Source organism: Cynocephalus volans, chromosome 16 (assembly GCF_027409185.1).
Source record: "Cynocephalus volans isolate mCynVol1 chromosome 16, mCynVol1.pri, whole genome shotgun sequence".
Lineage (NCBI taxonomy): Eukaryota > Metazoa > Chordata > Mammalia > Dermoptera > Cynocephalidae > Cynocephalus > Cynocephalus volans.
In genome coordinates, this window is record NC_084475.1 from 62,186,030 (window position 1) to 62,208,626 (window position 22,597).

Consider the following 22,597-nt stretch of genomic DNA (forward strand, 5'->3'; position numbering starts at 1 on the left):
CCAGCATTTTGTTGTGTTCTGTTCCAATTCTACCTTGAATATTCTTGGATGTAAAAATTTAATTACTGAAAATGAAGTTCAGTAAAATCAAAAAATGTCTTCTTATCTTCTCAATCATTATCACACTAACCTGTAATGTTGGAAGTTTTTTTTCTTGGTTTTATCCCACATGGAGATTCCTGGGAAATTCAGCTGAATATGTACTAATTTATTTCTAGACAAAGCTCCTTTCCCAAACCCCTGCCTCCTTTCATTACAGAAAACTGAATGGTACAACTTAGACAAAGAATTCACCTTTTCTTTTCTCCTTATTTCTGGAACAAGCCTCGAAGCCTTGCTCACTCCTCCTCTCTTCTGTTCTTCCCCATTTCCTACCTGATAGCTCTCCAGAGTCAGGATCTCTCCTGAAGTTAATAGTGAGTCTGAATCCAAGGGGGGGAAAAGCCTTCAGTTATCCTAAGTTCCTCCTGTGTCTTAAAGTAACCTTAGAGTCAAAAATCCTTTTGGGCTTTTTGAATGATTTGTTCCCTCTTAAACGTGTTCCCCGTTGCAGACTTGTGGTATTAGAAAGAGAAGGGGAAAGATATTTGTTGCCAAGACACACTGTTGTTTTTGTTCTCCCAGTATGTGCCGTGCTCTGGCGGCCATTAATTGGCTTTTCTACACTGTTTGTACTTGGTGCTCACCAGTGCCTTTCCCAGAGAAAGAAGGAGAAGAATTGAGGTCAACAATTGCATTTGTTTGAGAAAATTCAATAAAATTGGAGTGAGGTGGGTGGACTACATGCTATCTATGTCTAGCAGACTATATCACCGTGGACAAAGTTCTTCATTTTTCTGTGCCTCACTTTCACTCTGATTACTAGAGAACTAAACAAAGAACCAGGAAAAGGGCACCAGCCTTAGGAACATATACACTAAAACATACAGGGTGGCTGATATATGTTAGTCTCTAAGTACTGAAGGCAGAAAAATGGATTGCACTGAAGTTAAGTGAATCCTGACCATTCTCCCTTCTTAATTCCTTGTAAATGAACATAAAAGCAGTTGCAAAGTAAATCCAGTAATTTGCATTATATTAAATAAGAATGTTACTGATATAATTTTTTTAAAAAAAATAATTTTTAGAAGTAATTTTAGACTTATAAGAAGTTGCAAAAACAGCTTAGAGAGTTCCTGTGTATCTTTTACCCAGAGCTCCCATTGATGACGTCTCACATAACCTTAGGAGATTATTGAAACAAGAAGATTGACATTGGCACAATATTATTAACTAAACTATAGACCTATTTGGATTTTTATCAGTTTTTCTTTTTCAGTATGTAAACTTTTGGGAATAGTTTTTTTTTTTTTTCGTAACTCAGCATAGTGTCTTTGAGATCCTTCCAAATATTTTCCTGTATCAGTTGTTTGTTCTTTTTTATTGCTGAGTGGTATTCCATCATAAGAATGTATCCACTCAGCCACTGAAAGACAATTGGGTGGTTTTAAAAATTTATATCGGACACCCTGTATTATTTTCACATTCTCACCTGATGTCTGTGAGGAAGAGACTAGGGAAAGGCTCAAAGACAATGGAAAATATCCTAGTTGCTAGCTTAGTAGCTGGGGGAAGATGGGGCTACACACTAAGCATACTGGCATCTTATCCTCATTTAAATTATTCTCTGGGTTGGAGTTGAAAATACCTAGTTTGCTGTAGAGCTTGACAAGTAGACAAATTTCCACTGATGAGTTAGTCCATGTGCTGATGTGTACTTGTCCCTTGGCGTGTATCAGTATAGATTCCCTTCTGAGAACGCCTGAAATTTCCTTCTTTCACTATAGTGTCTCTGTCTTCACAGACAGATGATTTGTAGACATGAGAGTACTTCATAAAGTTCATAAGAGATTTACATTATCTTTTAATTTCATTTTTCCATGGACTTTTTGAAGTATCCTCCTAGTTCTGAAAAGTCTATACTTATACCCAGCTTGCAGCAGTCATACTTGTATTATGAGTATGCAGGAATAGGGGTATATGGCCTACAGTTGGTTATTACTCATCTTTTTTTGTTTCGATGATGTGTTGATCAAAGTTGTGACAGAAAAGGAGACACATTCAGATGGAGTAATTGAAGAGAGTTTAATAACGGGTCTATTTACAATTGTGTTTTCAAGGTTGAGAGAATCAGTTAGTTAGAAGTGCTATAATACCAAGGTCAAGGGTTTGGATCCTTGTGCCAGTCAGCTGCCAAAAAAAAGAAAAAGGTTAAGGGAAGTCCACAAGAGGTGATAAATCATCCCAGAGAACTTACCTTCCCTTGGCCTGTAGAGGTGAAGGGAGGGTAAGAGAGAGCATCTGTATCATAAATAGGGCTGCCTAAAGGGAGCCAGGGCCTTCAGAAGAGAGATGCAGGCAACATGTAGCAATCCTGGAGGAAGGTGTCTGGGGAATACATTCCTTGACCTCACTCTGTTTTCACTCTCTGATCACCTGACAGTTTCTCTCAGTGGTTGAAGCCAACCAGAAATCACAGGACGAGGGAGTTTGTTGATGTATTTCTTAAAGATTATTCTTCCAGTGCACAGAGCAGGGTTGAGAAAGCGTAGAGGGTAGATCTGGAGAGGTTAATGGAAAACATCTCACATCGGTGTTTTACGAGCTTTGAATGGAGAGGCTTAGTTGCATCTAGGAGGGCTCTATGTAGGAAGGACAGAACTGGGCACATAATAGATGATCCAGTGAGTGCTCGCTACCTTCAATTTAATCACAGTCCTCTATGAGAGACTTTTAGATAGATCTATTCAGAATGAAATTCTAGTGTATTTAAGTGGACCCTTGCTTTTTGTTCCTGTAAGAGGTACATGCAGCTTTTTTGTTTTCCATTCCATATGATTTGTTTAGCTTTAATGTTTTTTTTTTGTTTGTTTTTGTTTCTGTATTGGGCAACCTCTAGTGGTTCTTAGGAAAATAACACTTGATTATAAACCTTCAGTTTTATCAAAGTCTGTTTTGTTTGGGCATCCTATTGTCTTCTGATCCCACATTTCTGTGTTATTTTGTAATAAGTAAAATGTCAAGCAATAAAGTTCTTGGGCTTAATTTGAAGGAACATAAGCAAAGAATAATAAATGAATTTTTCATTTTTTAATAATTGTACTAATATTGCTACAGAATGATGGATAGTCATGAAAGACCTCTCTGAAAACACCTAAATGACAAGAAGGAGTCAGTCACATGAAAATCTGGGACTACTGTGTTCCAGGTAGAAGGAACAGCCAAGTGCAGTGGCCCTGACTTAGATACCAACTTTGTGTTTTTCAGGAATCTAAAAAGGCCGTGAAGTGTAGCTTTGACATAGCAAGGAGCGAAAGTGGTAGAGGTGAGGTCAGAGAGGGAGTCAGGGGCTAGATCATAAAAGGCCTTGATTGTGGTTAGAAGTTGTGATATTCTATGCACAGTGAAAAACCACTGGAGGGTATTAGGAAAGGGAGTGACAAAATTCTGGCTTCTGGGTAGAGATAAGTTTATATGAGTGGTCATGAGGAAAAGAAACCAAGAAACTAGTTTTTACATTAAGTCTATGTGAGGAAAAGAGAAGATGATAACTAGGCAAGTAGCATAGCGATGAAAATAGAAATTCATGGATTTGGTATATATTTTGAAGGTGGAGTCTGAAGGCTTTGCTAATGGATTACATATAAAAAGTGAGAGAAAGAGAGGAATTAAGGATGACTTTCAAGTTTTTAAACTTCAGCTACTGGGTGCCATGTTCTAATTTGGGGAAGACTAAGAAAGGGATGGGGATTAAGAGTTTTCTTTTTTACCATGTGATCTTTGGCTTGAAATATAGCTTAGTTTTTTATGTATGAGTTAAGAATGAATGTTTCTCTTCTAGCATACTTTTGGTCTCTTTTTATCCTCTTTCAGCTTTGGAAGAATTTTTTACATCGCTTGTGAAACAAGAAATGGCAAATATGCCCCGTGGAATATATCACTCTGCATTAAAAGGATGTACCCGCTCAGACCAAGGAAAGACTGTAGCAGGAATCCCCAATTTTATCTTGAAAATGTATGAAACAAACAAGCAACCAGGATTGAAACCTGGCCTTGCAGGTAAGGATAGTGCATAGTGTCAAGGCACAAGTTTTTAATGTCATGATTTAATTTCCACTTCATAGATGGAATGTCTTGGATCATGCAGGGTATTGCTGCAGCAGCTGGTAACATCTAGACACAGCTGGATAAATTACAAAAATAAATAGTTACATTTTAAAAGGCATCAGAAATCTGTAGCAGCAAAGACAAATAGATGGACCAAAATTCTAGGGTGGGCAGACATTTTAGAACTCTTTCTTCCCCCCTTGGGGACATTCACTGATTCTGATTGTGTGCTAGGATTGAAAGTTGGCCCCGGTGAAGGCCTGGCCTGTTGAAGGAAAGAGAAACCAGTAGAGCTCTTAGTGGTTGCATGAGACTAGAGTGATGAATTAGTCTCCTTATTGGACATTTACTTAATTTTTGAGTTTGTACCAAAGCTAAAGAGCTAGGCTGAAAACTTCTGAAAGGCAAAGTGAAATCTCCTTTAGTCTTGTGGTGCTTAGGAAAGAAAAACTGGCTAGGAGAATGGGCCTGAAAACAAAGCATGTAGAAGGGGAAAGCTGTAGAGACAGTGCTGAATTGATACTGAAGATCTACAGGTGCACTCGTATGGTGCATTTACTAATTCCAGCCATAGCTGGAGGCTGAGCATTTAGGCTCAACCTTAGCAGGAGGCTGGTGCAGGATGTGGAGAAAGCAACAGAGAGATCTTGGCATTCATGTGGTACCAGAGTGACAAAACTCAGAACTTGGGAGACCTCAAACACACAGCCTGCTTTTCCTGTAAAATATTTGCCACATTTTGACGCTTTATGGGAAGCTAAGGAGCTAAGCTGAAATCTTCTGAGGACAGATCTGAGTCTCCCATAATCTTTCCAGATTGAGGAGTAAAAGACCCATTAGTCTGTCAGTTGAAAATCTTGGGGGGTGGGGAAAGACATGCTCTAGGAACAGGAGTGCACCAGAGGTAGACTGAAATTTACCAAAACTATAATCAAACCTAACCCAGATCAATCTCTGATTAGCTTCACCTAATCTGCCTAACAGTAGGGAGAAGAAAACTACAGTCTGATAAACAATAACATCGTTTAGAACTTCTGTAGTTCTTTCATGTACTGTCCAGTATACTAGACATATGGAAAAGTACTAGGCATGAAAAAAAAAAAAAGCTAGAAATGACGGGGACAATTCATGGACATAAAGAAGTCACTCCATTAGGAAAATATCACAATTCTAATTGGTGTACATGAAATAACATAGCTTCAAAATATATGATAAAAGTGAGCAGAACCAGAAAAACCCATAGTAATGATAGAAACTTTAAAATATCTTTTTCAATGATTGGCAGAGCAAGCATACAACAAAATCAGTAAGTTTACAAAATATCTGAACAACACTATGAACAAACTTTATCGATGTATAGAACATTGTGCCTCACAATAATAGAATTCATATTATTTTTAACTGTACATTGAAAAATTACCAAAATTACCATAATGCTGGACAATAAATGTCAACAAATTTCAAAATATTGAAGTCACTTAAAGTTTATCCTCTGATGACAATGGGATAAAGCTAAAAATAAATAAAAGACAACTAAAATACCTTCAGTTAGCTGAAAATTGAACAGGATATTTCTAAATAACTCATGGATCAAAGAAAAAAATCGAAGTGGGAATTATAAAATAGTTTAAACTGAATGATTACAAAGATAAGGAGTATAACAACTTGTATAATATAGCTAAAATAGTGTTTACAGGGCAATGTACACCTCAGTATGTATATTAGAAAAGAAGAAAATAATCATGATTTGAATTTCCATCTCAAGCTTGAAAAAGAAGAGCAAATCAAACTTAAAAGATAAGGGAAAAAATAATAAAAATAACAAAAATCAGTGTAATAGAAAAGATATAAAATAAAGAAAATTAGCAAAGCCTAAAGTTGATTCTTTGAAAAAATTTTAAAAAATTGATAAATCCAGTATATTTATAAATCTTATTAGGCATTTATTATCCATGTCTAGATAATAAAATACAGAAATCACAGGCTATATATATCAGGGACAACAAAGGAATCCTACAACATTCAAAAAGATAAGAAATATTATGAGGACATTTTTACAATTTACAATATTTTTACAATTTAGATGAGATGTAGAAATTCCTCAAAATACAGAACTTACCAAACTGACAGAAGGAAAAATAACTATATGAATAATTTGATACATATTATGGAAATTGAGTCTGTAAACTAATGACCTTATCACAAAAAATAACCCAAAGTACAGATCTCTTCCTTGATGAATTTTCCAAAAAGTTGAGAGAGAAATAATAGTGATCTTACACAACTGTAACAGAGAACAGAAAAAATCGAACACCCTTTTTAGGGGATCAGCATAATCAGAATACCAAAACCCAACAAGTGCTTTACAAGAAGGGAATAGTACAGAGCTATCTTTTCCAAAAACATAAGTGCAAAAATCTGAAACAGAATATTAGAAAATTAAATTAAGCAGTACATACAAAGAATTAAGAGGGCTTAGTTTAATGTTTGATAATTGATTTAATTCATTGCATTAAGAGAAAAAGGCAGAGCAATCTTTAAATGGTCTCAATAGTGCAGAAAAATCCTTTAAATGTTTTAGCACCTATTCATGATACCAAAAATACCCTCTCATTAAATTATGAATAGAAGATAACTTATTTTATTCTGATAAAGAACATCTACTTTATAATATTTGTACTTCATATTGAAATATTTAAACCTTATTCCCTGAGATTGGGAAAGAGATATGGATGGGTGTTATCACCACTATTATTCAGTACTGTACTAGAGACGATAGCAAGTGCAATAAGCCAAGAAAAAGAAATAGAAGTCATATGGATTAGAAAGGAAGAAATAAAACAGTCATTATTTGCAGGTGATATGATTGTATACATAGAAAATCCAAAATAATCTACAGACTACTAGGGTTAGTAAATGAATTTAGCATGGTTATTACATACATGCAAAGGTCAACATACAAAAATCAATTGTATATTTTAATATACCGTAAAAAGTAGAAAATGAAATCTATTTTATTTTTTATTGAAATATAATTGATTATACATGTTTGTGGAGTACAGAGTTGAATATCAGTACCTGTGTACAATTGTAATGATCAAATCAGGATAAATAGTATATTCTTCATTACAAAACATGATCATTCTTTGTGATCCTTAACCAATTTCTCACACCCCCCCTCCACCACCTTTCCTACCTCTAGTAACCACAGTTCTGTTCTCTCCTTTCAATGTATTATTGTCATTGCCGTTTTCTTTTCCTTTCTTCCTTCCTTTTTTTCACTCTCTTCCTCCCTGCCTCCTTCTCTTTTTCCTTCCTTCCTCTCCCCCACCCTCCCTTCCTTCTTTCCTTCCATAATATCTATTTATTTTTTAGATCCCACTTAAGATTGAGGACAAGTGGTCTTTCTCTTTCTATGCCTGGCTTATTTCACTTAACATAATTTTTTCCAAGATCATACATGTTGATGTGAATGGCAGAATTTCATTCTTTTTTATAGCCAAGTAGTATTCCATGTGTATATATACCACATTTTCCTCATCCAGTCATCTGTTGATGGACATTTAAGTTGGCTCTATATCTTAGCTGTTGTAAATAGAGCTTTGATAAACATGGGAATGCAAGTATCCCTTCAACATGATGATTTCCATTCCTTTGGGTATATACCCGGTAGTGGGACTGCTGGATTGTATGGCATTTCTATCTTCAGTTGTTTGAGAAGCCTCCATATTGTTTTTAATAATGTCTGTACTAATTTACAGTCTCACTAGTATTGTGAAAGGGTTCCCTTTTCTCTTCATTCTCATCAGCATTTGTTATTCTCTATCTTTGTGATAATAGCCAGTCTAGCTGGGGTGAGATGATATCTCAGTGTGATTTTGATTTGCATTTCCCTTATGATTAGTGCTGTTGAATATTTTTTCATATACCTGTTGGCCATTTCTATTTCTTCTCTGGAGAAATGTCTATTCAGTTCCTTTGCCCGTATTTTAATCAGATTATGTATTTTTTTTTTTTTAAAGGGTTGTTTGAGTTCTTTGTGTATTCTGGATATTAATCCCTTGTCAGATGTTTAGTTAGAAAATATTTTCTTCCATTCTGTGGGTTGTCTTTTCACTCTGTTAATTATTTCCTTTGCTGTGCAGAAGCTTTGTTGTTTGATACAATCTCATTTGTTTATTTTTCCTTTTGTCCCCTGTGCTTTTGGGATCTTATGCATAGTCTTTGTCTAGTCTAACATCCTGAAGTGTTTCCCCTATGTTTTCTTCTAGGATTTTTATAGTTTCAGGTCTTACATTTAAGTCTTTAATCCATTTTGAGTTGATTTTGGTATTTGGCAAGAGGTATCAGTCTAGTTTCATATTCTAATTTCCTATTTATAGATGTCTAGTTTCCCCAGCACCGTTTTTTGAATAGGTAGACTTTTCCCCATTGTATGTTCTTGGTGCCTTTGTTGAAGATAAGTTGGCTGTAAGTATGTGGGTTGACTTCTGGGTTTGCGATTCTGTTCCATTGGTCTGAATGTCTGTTTTTATGCCAGTACCATCCTGTTTTGGTTCCTATAGCTTTGTAGTATGTTTTGAGGTCAGATAGTGTAATACCTCTGCTTTATTTATTTATTTATATTTGCTCAGGATTTCCTTGGCTATTTTGGGGTATTTTGTTGTTTCATATGTATGTTAGGAGTGTTTTTTCTATTTCTGTGAAGAATGTCATTGGTATTTTGATGTGCATCGCATTGAATCTGTAGATTTCTTTGGGTAGTGTGGATATTTTCACAGTGTCGATTCTTCAAAACCCAGAGTATGGAATATCTTTCCATGTTTTTATGTCCTCTAATTTTTTCAGTAGTGATTTGTAATTCTCATTGTAGAGATCTTTTAGCCCTTGTTTAAATTTATTCCTAGTTATTTTATTTTTTTGATGACTGTTGTAAATAGGCTTGCTTTCTTGATTTCTTTTTCTGCTAGTTTGTTGTTGGAGTATAAAATGCTGCTGATTTTTGTATATTGATTTTGTATTCTGCAACTGTACTGAAATCATTTACAGCTCAGATGTATTTTTGGTTCAATCTTTAGGTATGTATATATGATCATGTCATCTGCAAACAGGGACAGTTTGCCTTGTCTTTTCCAATTTAGATGCCTTTTATTTTCTTCTCTTATTCGATTACTCTGGCTAGTAATTCCTATACTCTGTTAAATAGGAGTGGTGAGAGTGACCATCCTTGTCTTGTTCCTATTATTAAGGGAAAGGCTTTCAGGTTTTCCCCACTTAGGATATTGGTGGAGAGCTTCTTGTATACAGCTTTTATTGTGTTGAATGTTCTCCATCTATATTTATTTATTTTATTTTATTTTATTTTATTTTTCACTTTCTTTCTCTTAGTTTTATTTTGTGGATATACAATGTGGTTGATTGTTGTGGCCCATTACTGAAACCGCCCTCCCTCCTCCCTCTCTCCCCTCCGACCCACCAATGTCCTTTCTGTTTGCTTCTTGTATCAACTTCAAGGAATTGTAGTTGTTATGTCTTCTCCCCCCAACCCCCGGTTTTTGTGTTTGTGTGTGTGTGTGTGTGTGTATGTGTGTGTGTGTGTGTGTGTGTGTGTGTGTGTGTGTGTGAATTTATATATTAATTTTTAGCACCCACCAATAAGTGAGAACATGTGGTATTTCTCTTCCTGTGCCTGACTTGTTTCACTTAATATAATTCTCTCAAGGTCCATCCCTGTTGTTGCAAATGGCAGTATTTCATTCGTTTTTATAGCTGAGTAGTATTCCATTGTGTAGATGTACCACATTTTCCATATCCACTCATCTGATGATGGACATTTGGGCTGGTTCCAACTCTTGGCTATTGTAAAGAGTGCTGCGATGAACATTGGGGAACAGGTATACCTTCGACTTGATGATTTCCATTCCTCTGGGTATATTCCCAACAGTGGGATAGCTGGGTCATATGGTAGATCTATCTGCAAATGTTTGAGGAACCTCCATACCATTTTCCATAGAGGCTGCACCATTTTGCTGTACCACCAACAGTGTATGAGAGTTCCTTTTTCTCCGCAACCTCGCCAGCATTTATCGTTCATAGTCTTTTGGATTTTAGCCATCCTAACTGGGGTTCGATGGTATCTCAATGTGGTTTTGATTTGCATTTCCCGGATGCTGAGTGATGTTGAGCATTTTTTCATATGTCTGTTGGCCATTTGTATATCTTCCTTAGAGAAATGCCTACTTAGCTCTTTTGCCCATTTTTTAATTGGGTTGCTTGTTTTCTTCTTGTAAAGTTGTTTGAGTTCCTTATATATTCTGGATATTAATCCTTTGTCAGATGTATATTTTGCAAATATTTTCTGCCACTCTGTTGGTTGTCTTTTAACTGTGTTAATTATTTCTTTTGCTGTGCAGAAGCTTTTTAGTTTGATATAATCCCATTTGTTTATTTTTCCTTTGGTCGCCCGTGCTTTTGGGGTTATATTCATGAAGTCTGTGCCCAGTCCTATTTCCTGAAGTGTTTCTCCTATGTTTTCTTTAAGAAGTTAATTTATTGTTTCAGGGTGTATATTTAAATCCTTAATCCATTTTGAGTTGATTTTAGTATACGGTGAGAGGTATGGATCTAGTTTCATTCTCCTGCATATCGATATCCAGTTATCCCAGCACCATTTGCTGAAGAGGCAGTCCCTTCCCCAGTGAGTAGGCTTGGTGCCTTTGTCAAAGATCAGATGGAAGTAAGGGTGTGGGTTGATTTCTAGATTCTCAATTCTATTCCATTGGTCAGTGTGCCTGTTTTTATGCCAGGACCATACTGTTTTGGTTATTATAGCTTTGTAGTATAGCTTAAAGTCAGGTAGTGTTATGCCTCCAGCTTTATTTTTTTTGCTCAGCATTGCTTTGGCTATGCGTGGTCTTTTATTGTTCCATATAAATGTCTGGATAGTTTTTTCCATTTCTGAGAAAAATGTCATTGGAATTTTGATGGGGATTGCATTGAATTTGTATATCACTTTGGGTAGTATGGACATTTTCACTATGTTGATTCTTCCAATCCAAGAGCATGGGATATCTTTCCATCTTCTTGTATCCTCTCTAACTTCTCTCAGCAGTAGTTTGTAGTTCTCATTATAGAGATTTTTCACCTCCTTGGTTAACTCAATTCCTAAGTAGTTTATTTTTTTGGTGGCTATTGTAAATGGGCAGGCTTTCTTGATTTCTCGTTCTGCATGTTCACTATTGGAGAAAAGAAATGCTACTGATTTTTCTGTGTTGATTTTGTATCCTGCTACTGTGCTGAAATGATTTATCAATTCCAACACTTTTTTTGTAGAGGTTTTAGGCTGTTCGATGTATAGGATCATGTCATCTGCAAACAGGGACAGTTTGACTTCCTCTTTTCCAATCTGGATGCCCTTTATTTCCTTCTCTTCTCTGATTGCTCTGGCTAGTACTTCCAACACTATGTTGAATAGGAGTGGTGAGAGTGGGCATCCTTGTCTAGTTCCTGTTCTTAAAGGAAAAGCTTTCAGCTTTTCCCCATTCAGGATGATATTGGCAGTGGGTTTGGCATATATGGCTTTAATAATGTTGAGATACTTTCCCTCTATACCTAACTTATAGAGGGTCTTTGTCATGAATGAGTGCTGAACTTTATCAAATGCTTTTTCAGCATCTATAGAGATGATCATATGGTCTTTGTGTTTGAGTTTATTAGTATGGTGTATCACATTTATTGATTTGCGTATGTTGAACCAACCTTGCATCCCTGGGATGAATCCCACTTGATCGTGATGAATAATTTTACGTATGTGTTGCTGTATTCTGTTTGCTAGTATTTTAGTGAGGATTTTTGCATCTATATTCATCAAGGATATCGGCCTGTAGTTTTCTTTTTTGGTTATATCTTTACCTGGTTTTGGTATCAGGATGATGTTTGCTTCATAGGATGAGTTTGGGAGATTTGCGTCCGTTTCAATCTTTTGGAATAGTTTGTAAAGAATCGGTGTCAATTCCTCTATGAATGTTTGGTAAAATTCTGCTGTGAATCCATCTGGTCCTGGGCATTTCTTTGTTCGGAGCCTTCTGATAACAGCTTCAATCTCCTTTATTGTTATCGGCCTGTTCAAATTTTCTACGTCTTCATGGTTCAGTTTTGGGAGCTTGTGTGTGTCCAGAAATTTATCCATTTCCTCCAGATTTTCAAATTTGTTGGCATATAGTTGTTTATACTAGTCTCGAATGAGTCCTTGTATTTCAGATGAATCAGTTGTAATATCGCCTTTTTCATTTCTAATTTTTGTTATTTGAGTCTTCTCTCTTCTTTTTTTTGTTAGCCATGCTAATGGTTTGTCAATTTTATTTATCTTTTCAAAGAACCAACTTTTTGATTCGTTGATCTTTTGAATTGTTTTTTGGTTTTCAATTTCATTAAGTTCTGCTCTGATCTTAATGCTTTCTTTCCGTCTGCTAACTTTAGGTTTGGATTGTTCTTGTTTTTCTAGTTCTTTAAGGTGAAGTGTTAGGTTGTTCACTTCCCATCTTTCCATTCTTCTGAAGTGAGCATTTAATGCAATAAATTTCCCCCTCAATACTGCTTTTGCAGTATCCCACTGGTTTTGGTATGATGTATCATTGTTTTCATTAGTTTCAATAAATTTTTTAATTTCCTGCTTGATTTCTTCTTGGACCCATGTGTCATTAAGTAGAATGCTGTTTAATTTCCATGTGTTTTTATAGTTTCCAGAATTTCGTTTGTTATTGATTTCTAGTTTTAATCCATTGTGGTCTGAGAAGGTACATGGGATAATTCCAATTTTTTTGAATTTATTGAGACTTGATTTGTAACCTAATATGTGATCTATCCTGGAGAATGATCCATGTGCTGATGAGAAGAATGAATATTCTGAGGTTGTTGGGTGGAATGTTCTGTAGATATCTGCCGATTCCACTTGGTCTCGAGTCTTGTTTAGATCTTGTGTTTCTCTACTGATTCTTTGCCTAGATGATCTGTCTAATATTGACAGTGGGGTGTTCAGGTCCCCTGCTATTATGGTATTAGTGTCTATTTCCTTCTTTAGGTCTAATAGTGTTTGTTTTATAGATCTGGCTGCTCCACCATTGGGTGCATCCATATTTATGATTGTTATGTCTTCTTGATGGATCAGTCCTTTTATCATTAAGTAGTGTCCCTCATTGTCTCTTTTTATGGTTTTTAGTTTAAAGTCTATTTTGTCAGATATAAGAATAGCTACTCCAGCTCATTTTTCTTTTCTGTGTGCATGGTAAATCTTTTTCCATCCTTTCACTCTTAGTCTGTGTGAGTCTTTATGGGTGAGGTGGGTCTCTTGTAGGCAGCATATAGTTGGGTCCTCCTTTTTGATCCAGTCAGCCAGTCTGTGTCTTTTGATTGGGGAATTTAAGCCTTTTACATTAAGAGTTGTTATTGAAAGGTGTTGATTTATTCCTAGCATTTTATTGGTTGTTTGGTTGTCTTAGGTGTCTTTTGTTCCTTGCTTTCTGATTTACTGTTTGGTTTCTGTGTTTGTTGGTTCCTTAGGTTGTAGATAGCGTTTTTGTTTGCTTGTTTTCTCTTCATGAATGCCATTTTTATTATACACGTGGGTATTGATTTTTCTTGGGTTTTTACGGCAGTGGTAGTTATTTTTCAGGAACCAAACCCAGTACTCCCTTGAGAATTTGTTGTAAGGGTGGTCGTGTGGTGGTGAACTCCCACATTTTTTGTTTGTCTGAGAAATATACTATTTGCCCTTTATTTCGGAAGGATAGCCTTGCAGGGTAGAGTATACTTGGCTGACAATCTCTGTCTTTTAGTATTTTGAATATATCATCCCTTTCATTTCTGGCTTTTAGGATTTGTGATGAAAAGTCTTATGTTAGCCTGATTGGAGCTCCCTTATAGGTGATTTGACGGTTCTCTCTTGTAGCTCTTAACATTCTCTCTTTGTCTTTGAGTTTTGTCAATTTGACTATAACATGTCTTATCGAAGACCTTTTTGTGTTGAATATGTTTGGAGATCGTTGAGCTTCCTGGATCTGAAAATCTGTGATTTTTCCTATACCTAGGCAGTTTTCTGCTACTATTTTGTTGAATATGTTTTCAATGCAATCTCCTTTTTCCTCCCCTTCTGGAATACCCATGACTCGGATATTTGAGCGCTTAAGGTTGTCTGATATCTCTCTCAGATTTTCTTCAATGTCTATGATTCTTTTTTCTTTCTTTTTGTCTGCTTGTGTTATTTCAAACAGCCCATCTTCAAGTTCAGAGGTTCTCTCTTCAACTTCAACAAGCCTGCTGTTTAAACTCTCCGTTGTGTTTTTTATTTCGCTGAATAACTTCTTCAGTTTGTCAAGTTCTGCTACATTTTTTTTGAGGGCATTGATTTCCTTGTACGTTTCCTCTTTCAGGTCCTGTATACTTTTCCTCATTTCGTCATGATGTCTAGCTGAGTTTTCTTGTATCTCATTCAGTTTCATTAGAATTATCACTCGAAATTCCTTGTCAGTCATTTCAATGGCTTCTTGTTGTATAGGATCTAAAGTTTGAGATTTATTTACTTTTGGTGGTGTACTTTCTTGATTTTTCATATTTCTGGTATCTTTTCTTTGATGTTTATTCATTGTGGCAGGGGGTTTCACAGTCCACAGGTTTGACACTATGGAGTGACTAAGATGTTGCTGTGATTGCCAATTTGGTATGTCTACCTCCGTGACTCCCTGTTCTTTGCACTCTGGCCCATGCTGCTGGGATGTGCCGAGGCACCGCAGAGTGTGTGGTCTCTGCCGAGCTTCTCATTCTCCTCCACGATGTCTTTCTGCTCTGTGAGCACTAGGCTGGGCTTGGGATGGAGCCGGGAGGTGGCAGTGAACCCTTCCTGCTGCTGGATCGTGCAGTGGCAGCCCCCCCAAAGGGTGTCTGGACTCTATCGAGCTTCTATCTCTCTTGCTGGATGACTCTGTGCTCCATACACATTGGGTCGGGCTGCTGTATTGTGCAGCAGCAGCGTGGACCCTGTGGAGGTCCTGTCTCCCCTGCCAGATGTCTTCCCGCTCTGTGTGCCCAGGGCTGGGCTGGGAATGAAGCCGGCTGGCGGCAGTGAAGCCTACCTTTTGGATCACACAGTGGCAGCCCCGCTGGACTTGTGGTCTCCGTGGAGCTTCTCCCTCTCCCGCTGGTCGTCTTTCTGTCTCGACCGCAGGTTGATTCCCTTCCAGATCCAGGGACGGGCAGGTGGGGGCAGGGTGTCAGTAGCCGCGGTCACCGCTGCAGCCCAGGGTGACACACGCTGGCTCAGGCCTCCGTGTTTCCACGTCTGTGGCTGCAGCTGCGATGCGGGCCGTGGCGCACCGGCAGGTCACGTGTGTGGTTTGGGGGAAGATTCCCAGTTCTCGGCAGGGTAAAGAAACCCTTTCGAAGCCGATCCTTTGCGCCAATTCTGCTACAGCTGCATCTCGCGCGGGCCTCAGACTGCTTCTACTTCTGGCGGAAAAGCGGCAGGCAGCTCTCCTCTTCCGCCATCTTGACCTCCATTGTAGTGTTGAGCAAAGGGAAGACTCTGGTTTCAGGGCACAAAATGAATGTCACAGAGAAATCCTGTGGCTCCCGGGGCTCCCCCATGGGCCAAGCCGGAGCAACTCCGCATTTTCGCTGCGGAGAAAGAGAATAGACGGCCGCTCCTCTGGTGGCGGCGGCAGCGGCTCCTCTTCAAACTTCTCCCGGACTCAGCTCTGATCTGCGGGCTAAAAACCCTATTCTAAAAATGAAAAGAGAATCAAGATTTCTAACCCTCTCCATGAAAGGACACAGTTTTTTTCTTGGCATGCATTTTTCTGAGTTTCCTCTTTTCCCCTGGTTATTTGATATCTTCGTTATTGGGCAAGATGACATTATTTACATGAATGTAAAGTTGCTTTCCAGACAGCATGCAGCTGCAGACTTGCAGACTTGCTTGTACTATCCAGACCCTCCTAGCAAGTAAGCCGATCTCTTTTCCTCCCTCTATATTTAATGTGCTGCTGAGAGTCTTTATCATGAAGGGATGTTGAATTTTGTCAAATGCTTTTTCTGCATCTGTTTTAGTTGGTTTCTGTTGCTTATAACAAAACACACGGAACTGGGTGATTTATAAAAAATGAAATTTTTTGCTTACAGTTTCTGAGGCTGGGAAGTCCAGAGTCCATCTGGTGGATGTGACAGTTACCTGGGGTTCTCACATTGTGACATGATGGAAGCTGAGAGAGCAGAGAGAGAGAGACAGATTCTCCTCTTTCTTCTTTTAAATCCCTCAGAACCATGCCCTGTACCACCATTTTTAATCCATTCACTATGGCATGGTCTTACAATCTAATCACCTCCCCAAGGCCCCACTTTTCAATTATCATAATAGGATTTCCCACCCTCTTAACAGTCACAGTGGGGGCTAAGTTTCTAATATATGAAACTTGGGGGGACACAATTCAGGGGTCAATGAGTTTCGGGGGGAATGTAATTCAACCCACCAGTGTCTATTGAGATAATCATATGGTTTTTGTCCTTGATTTTGTTGGTGTGGTGTATCATATTTATTGATTTGTGTATATTGAACCATCCTTGCATCCCTGGGATGAATCCCACTTGATCATGATATATAATGTTTTTTATGTGCTGCTCTATTCTGTTTGCTTATATTTTGTAGAGGATTTTTGTTTCTGTTTTCTATAATAATATTGGCCTGTCACTTTTTTTGTTGTGTCTTTGTCTGATTTTGCTAACAGGGTGATGCTGGCTTCATGGAATGATTTTAGGAGAATGACTTGTATTTCAATTTTTGAAATATTTTGAAGAGAATTGGTATTAATTCGTCTTTAATGGTTTCGTGTGACTTAGCAGTGAAACCATCTGGTCCTGGGCTTTTCTTTGTTGGGTGACTGCTGACTACTGCTTCCATCTCATTGCTCATTATTTGTCTGTTCAGGTTTTCTGTTTCTCCTTGGAACAGTCTTGGTAGTTTGTATGTTTCCCGAAATTTATCCATTTCCTCCAGATTTTCAAATTTGTTGGTGTATAGTTGTTCATAATTGTGTCTAATGAGTCTTTGTATTTCTGGAGTATTGGTTGTAATGTCTCCTTTTTCATTTCTGATTTCTGTTAAATTAGTCTTCTCTCTTCTTTTTTTTAGTTATATTAACTATTGTTTTCCTATTTTTAAAACTGATCTTTTGTATTGTTTTTTTTAGCTCTATTTAATTTAGTTTTGTTCTGATCTTAATTATTTCTTTCCATCTAGTAATTTTGGGATTGGGTTGTTCTTGTTTTTCTAATTTTTTGAAGTGTAGCATTAGGTTGCTTATTTGAAATCTTTCTATTCTTTCTATGTCAGCATTAATTGCAATCAACTTTCTTCTTAGTACTACTTTTGCAGTATCCCAAAGGATATGGTATGATGTGTCTTTATTTTCATTCGTTTCAATAACTTTTTAAAATTTCCTGTTTAATTTCTTCTGTGACCCATAGGTCATTCGGGAGCATGTTGTTTAATTTCCATGTATTTGTATAGTTTCTGAAGTTTTGCTTGTTATGGGTTTCTAGTTTTAATCTGTTTTTGTCTTTAAAGATACTTGAAATTATTTCAGTTTAAAAAAATTTGTTGAGACTATATTTGTGACTTAACCCATGGTCTATCCTGTAGAATGTTCCATGTGCTAATGAGAAGAATGTACATTCTGTAGTTGTAGGATGAAATGTTCTGTAGATGTCTGCCAAATCCAATTGGTCTACAGTGGAGTTTAAATCCTGTGTTTCTGTGTTGATTTATTGCCTAGATGATATGTCCAATGCTGAGAGAGGGGTGTTGAGATCCCCGACTATTATTGTTTTGAAGTATATCTCTTTATGTTTATTAATGTTTGCTCTATATGTCTGTGTGTTTTGATGTTGGGTGTGTGTATATTTAAGATCGTGATGTCTTCTTGCTGGCTAGGTTCCTTTATCATTTTATATAATGACCTTCATTGTCTCTTTGTATAGCTTTTGGTGCAAAGTCTATTTTATCTGATATAAGAATAGCTACTCCTGCTCGCTTTTTGTTTCCTTTTGTGTGGTATATCTTCTCACATCCCTTCACTATTAGTCTGTGTGTCTTTATAGGTGAGATGAGTTTCTTGATGGAAGCATATGTTGGGTCTAGTTTTTTAATCCATTCAGCCATTATATGTTTTTGAGCAGGGGATTCAATCCATTTCAATTATCATAGTTATTGAAAGGTATTATCTTACTCCTGGTATTTTATTGATTTACTTATAGTAGTTTAAAATATCGTTTGTTCCTTTCTTTCCTTTTTATTGTTTGTCTTCTGTGTTTGTTGTTGTTTTGAGGCGGTAAGATATAGTTTCTTTCTCTTTCTCATTTGCATACCTGCTATACCAGAGGGTTTTGTTATTTCTCATTTATTCATTTTTTGGACTCCAGTTTCAGGACTCCCTTGAGGATTTCTTGTAGGGCTGGTTATGTGTTGTTAACTCCCATAGTTTTTGCTTGTCTGGGAAATACACTATTTCTCCTTCATTTCTGAAGGATAGCTTTGTTGGGTGTAGTATTCTTGGCTATATTTGTTTTTTTTAAGTACTTGAATGAATCATCCAATACTCTTCTGGCATATAAGGTTTCTGCCAAGAAATATGCTGTTAGTCTGATGGGGGACTCTTTTGTAAGGGACTTGACACTTGCTGTTTTTAGGGTTCTTTCTTTGTCCTTGACTTTTGACAGTTTGAATGCATTGTGTCTTGGAGAGGACCTTTGTGGATTGAATCTCTTTGGGGATCTTTGAGTCTCTTGAATTTGGAAGTATGTATCTCTCCCAGTTCCTGGGAAGTCTTCTGCTATTACTTCATTGTATAGGTTTTCAATGCCTTTTCCTCTCTCCTCCCCTTCTGGAACACCCATGATTTGTATGTTTGTGTGCTTAAGGTTTTCTGATAGCTGTTACAGATTTTCTTTTTTTGATCTTGTCTGTGTTTTAAATTTTTTTTTAATTTAAATTTATTTTTTATTGTAACATAGTTGATTGTACATATCTGTGGGGTACAGAATTGAATATCAATACCTGTGTGCAATATGTGATGCTGAAATCATGATAACCAGTATATTCAACATTATACAATATAATCACTTTTTGTGTCACTTTACCAATTCTACCCCCCTCTTTCTTCCCCTTTCCCACCTCTGGTAACCTTAGTTCTGATCTCTCCTTTTGATAGTTCAGTGTATTGTGATTGTTGTATCTCTCTCTCTCTCTCTCTTTAAAATTATTTATTTTTTAGCTCTGACTTTTGAGTGAGAACATGTTGTACTTCTTTCTGTGCCTGGCTTATTTCCCTTAACATGATTTTGACTAAGTTCACCCATGTTGCTGCTAATGGCAGTATTTCATTCTTTTTTATGGCAGAGTAGTATTCCACGGTGCATATATACCATGTTTCCTTATCTAGTTGTCTGATGATGGACATTTAGGTTGGTTCCAAGTCTTGGTTATATTCTTCATTTTTTTTTTCTTTTTGTCTACCTGTGTTATTTTGAAAAGACTGTTTTTGAGGTCAGAAATTCTTTCTTCTGCTTGCTCTAGCCAGCTGCTTAAGCACTTGTTTTAAATTTTTTGTCATTGAAAGAGTCCTTCAGGTGCAGGAGTTTAGCTATATTCTTTTTAAAGGTATCTATCTCTTTGTAAATTTTCTCATTCACATCCTTGATTGTTTTTCTCACTTGGTTTCATTGCCTGAATCTTCTTGTATCTCATTGAGTTTCCTTATGGTGTTGCTCTGAATCCCTTTTTGTTCATTTCAAAGATTTCCTGCTGTGTGGAACCTGGTACTTGAGAAATACTTTATTCTTTTGGTGGTGAAATATTTTCTCTTTCTTTTCATATTTCTAGTATTCCCATGTTGATGTCTGGTCATCTGGTGGAGTAGTTGTTTCTTCTATTTCTCTGGAGTAGCTTTTGAGGAGAAAGATTCCCTCCTGTAGATGTGTTTTATATTGACCATTGGCTATGGTGTTTTAGTTTTGGTTCTGGGTAGATCCAGTAGCATAATCTCCATGTGGTTACTTTGGCTGTATCCAACATTAGACTTCTCTGTGAGTACCTCTGAGGCCTAGGCATTGGGGCACTCAGTGGTTCCTTGCTGAAGTGAGTGACACTGTGTTGGGTTGTTGAGGATGTGGGCAGAATGTCAAGGTCTTAGGAGAAGTGCTTGTGTGTCCTTTCGCTTCTTGGGTGAGGTGGGTGACCCTGGGCTCTTACTGCTGGTGTCCCCATGACCCTGATAGGTGCACTTTTGTATACTGATGCTCAGCTTGAATGAGTAAACCTGGGTGGGGTTTCTATTTCCTCCTTACAACAGGCAGTGTCTCCTCCTGGGTTCTTGCTTCTCTTGGTTGGGAGATCGGTTGGTGGTGGCTGGGTATTTTCTTCCATACTTTATTTGGCTATCCTGAGTTTCTGCATTGGCAGAAACCATCCACTGGCAGTTCCATCTGTGTTTCATCTGTGTTCCTCCCCAGGTCAAGGCAGTCGTGTGGGTTGTACAAGTAGTTCCCGCCCCCAGGTGCATTACTGTGGGGGCAATGTAATTTCCCCTGTTGTTGGGCCACTGGGTAATGGGGTTGCCCTCACTTACCTCTTTCCAGTGGCTCTGCTCATGACTCTTCCTGTGTCAATGCAGTTGTGTGGTCTCTGTAAGTAGTTCCCACCCCTGGGTGCATGCTCAAAGAGAGTGTGGGTTGGGCTGTTGGGTTGAGGAGCTGCGCTTGCTCACCTCATTCCAGAGGCTGCATGTGGCAGTCTCCCCAGGTCAGAACAGTCATGTTATCTCCACGAGTAGTTTCCACCAGTGGACATGCTGGGCTGTACTCGTTCACTTCTTTTTTCTTTCTTCTTGTTTGGTAAAACACAGGAACACCTGGATCTGGCTGAGGGGTGTTGGCAGTGGCAACAACCATGGTGGGGAGTGCGATGATCTACTTTGTGTGGGGTGGGTAACAGAATGAAATGGTGTATGGGAGCAGCAGTGGTAGGAACCACATGGAGGGAGCAGTGGTGGCTGTGGCAGGGAGTGGAAGAAACTGCTAGGGAGATGGGTGGCAGCTCTGGTGATGAACAGTGTTACTGATATCTGTGTTGGTATTGGCAGCAGGGTGGGACATGATCAAGAGGAGGATTACTGCTAGGAATTCCTCACAGCCAAACAGATTATTTTCACCAAAAGGGAAAATTCCTCCTGTTTTGATCTTGGTGTTGGAGACATGGCAGCTGAAGCTGTGTGCCTTTTTCTCCTCTCTATGCCATCTTCTTGGTTTTTCATGCTCCAGGGGTCCTCATCAGACTGTTGCTACCCTCCACACTCTCCCACTGATTCTCTCTTTAGCACTTAACTGTTTGTTCCACATTCTGTTCTTTTTCTGTTGGCAGAACATGCCCCAGGCACCTCTAGTTTTCCATCCTGCTTTCTTCCTCCAGAAAATGAATTTGAAAACTATTCTATTATAATCACATTAAAAAAAATCAAGTACCAAGAATAATTTTAGCAAGAAGTGTGTGTAATGTGTACACCAAAAGCTTCAAAATATTATTGAAATTAAAAGAAGTCCTAATAAATTAAATGATAAACCATGTTTATGGACTAGTTGACTGAATATTGTAAAAATGTCATTTCTTCTGAAATTAATATATAGATTCCTCCCAATCCCAATCAATATCCCAGTAGGTTTTTGGAAACTGTCAATCTGATTCCAAAATTTGTGTGGAATTGCAAAAGGCTAAGATTAGCCAGGGAAATTTGAGGAACAGAAACGACCAAATAGGAGGATATACATAATAAGATATCAAGACCAATTATAAAGCTACAATAATTGACAGTGTGGTATTAGCATAAAGATAGACAAATGGACAAATGAAAGTATATAGAGTGTTCAGAAACACACACATATACAAGGTCACGAGATTTATGACAAAAGTGACACTGCAGTGCTGTAGAGAAAAGAAATGGTCTTTTAAACAAATGATCCTATAATTAGAAGCTCTAAGTAGAAAAAGAATGGCAAATTAATTATATTAAAAATAAGAACACGTGTTAATCAAAATATGCCATTAATGTATTGCAAATAGGAATGTCACAGTGCGTAAGAAGATATATGCAATATATCTGTCTGATAAAGGACTCATATTCAGAATATGTAAAGTACTTTTGCAAATCAATAAGAAAGAGATGCTAAGTAGAAAAACAGGAAAAATAATTGGATCCTTGAAAAAGAGGGTATTGAAGTGTCCAATGAACATATCAGAAAATGAATAATTTCATTAGTATCAGAGAAATGCAAGTTAAAACTACAATAATATACCACTACATACCTACCAGAATGGCTAAAATGAAAAAAAGATGGAATATGCAAAGTATTGGTA

At 37.5% G+C, this 22,597-nt stretch overlaps 1 protein-coding gene across 3 annotated transcripts in view; it reads left to right on the top strand.

Moving 5' to 3' along the window:
- The window catches only part of FOCAD (focadhesin), a 338,731-nt gene that overhangs the window by 223,652 nt on the left and 92,482 nt on the right, over positions 1-22,597 (top strand). For all 3 annotated transcript variants that reach the window (XM_063080862.1, XM_063080864.1, XM_063080865.1), the window contains one exon: positions 3,913-4,098. In XM_063080862.1, coding sequence (XP_062936932.1) covers positions 3,913-4,098 — 186 coding nt within the window. The remainder of the gene's footprint in view (positions 1-3,912; positions 4,099-22,597) is intronic.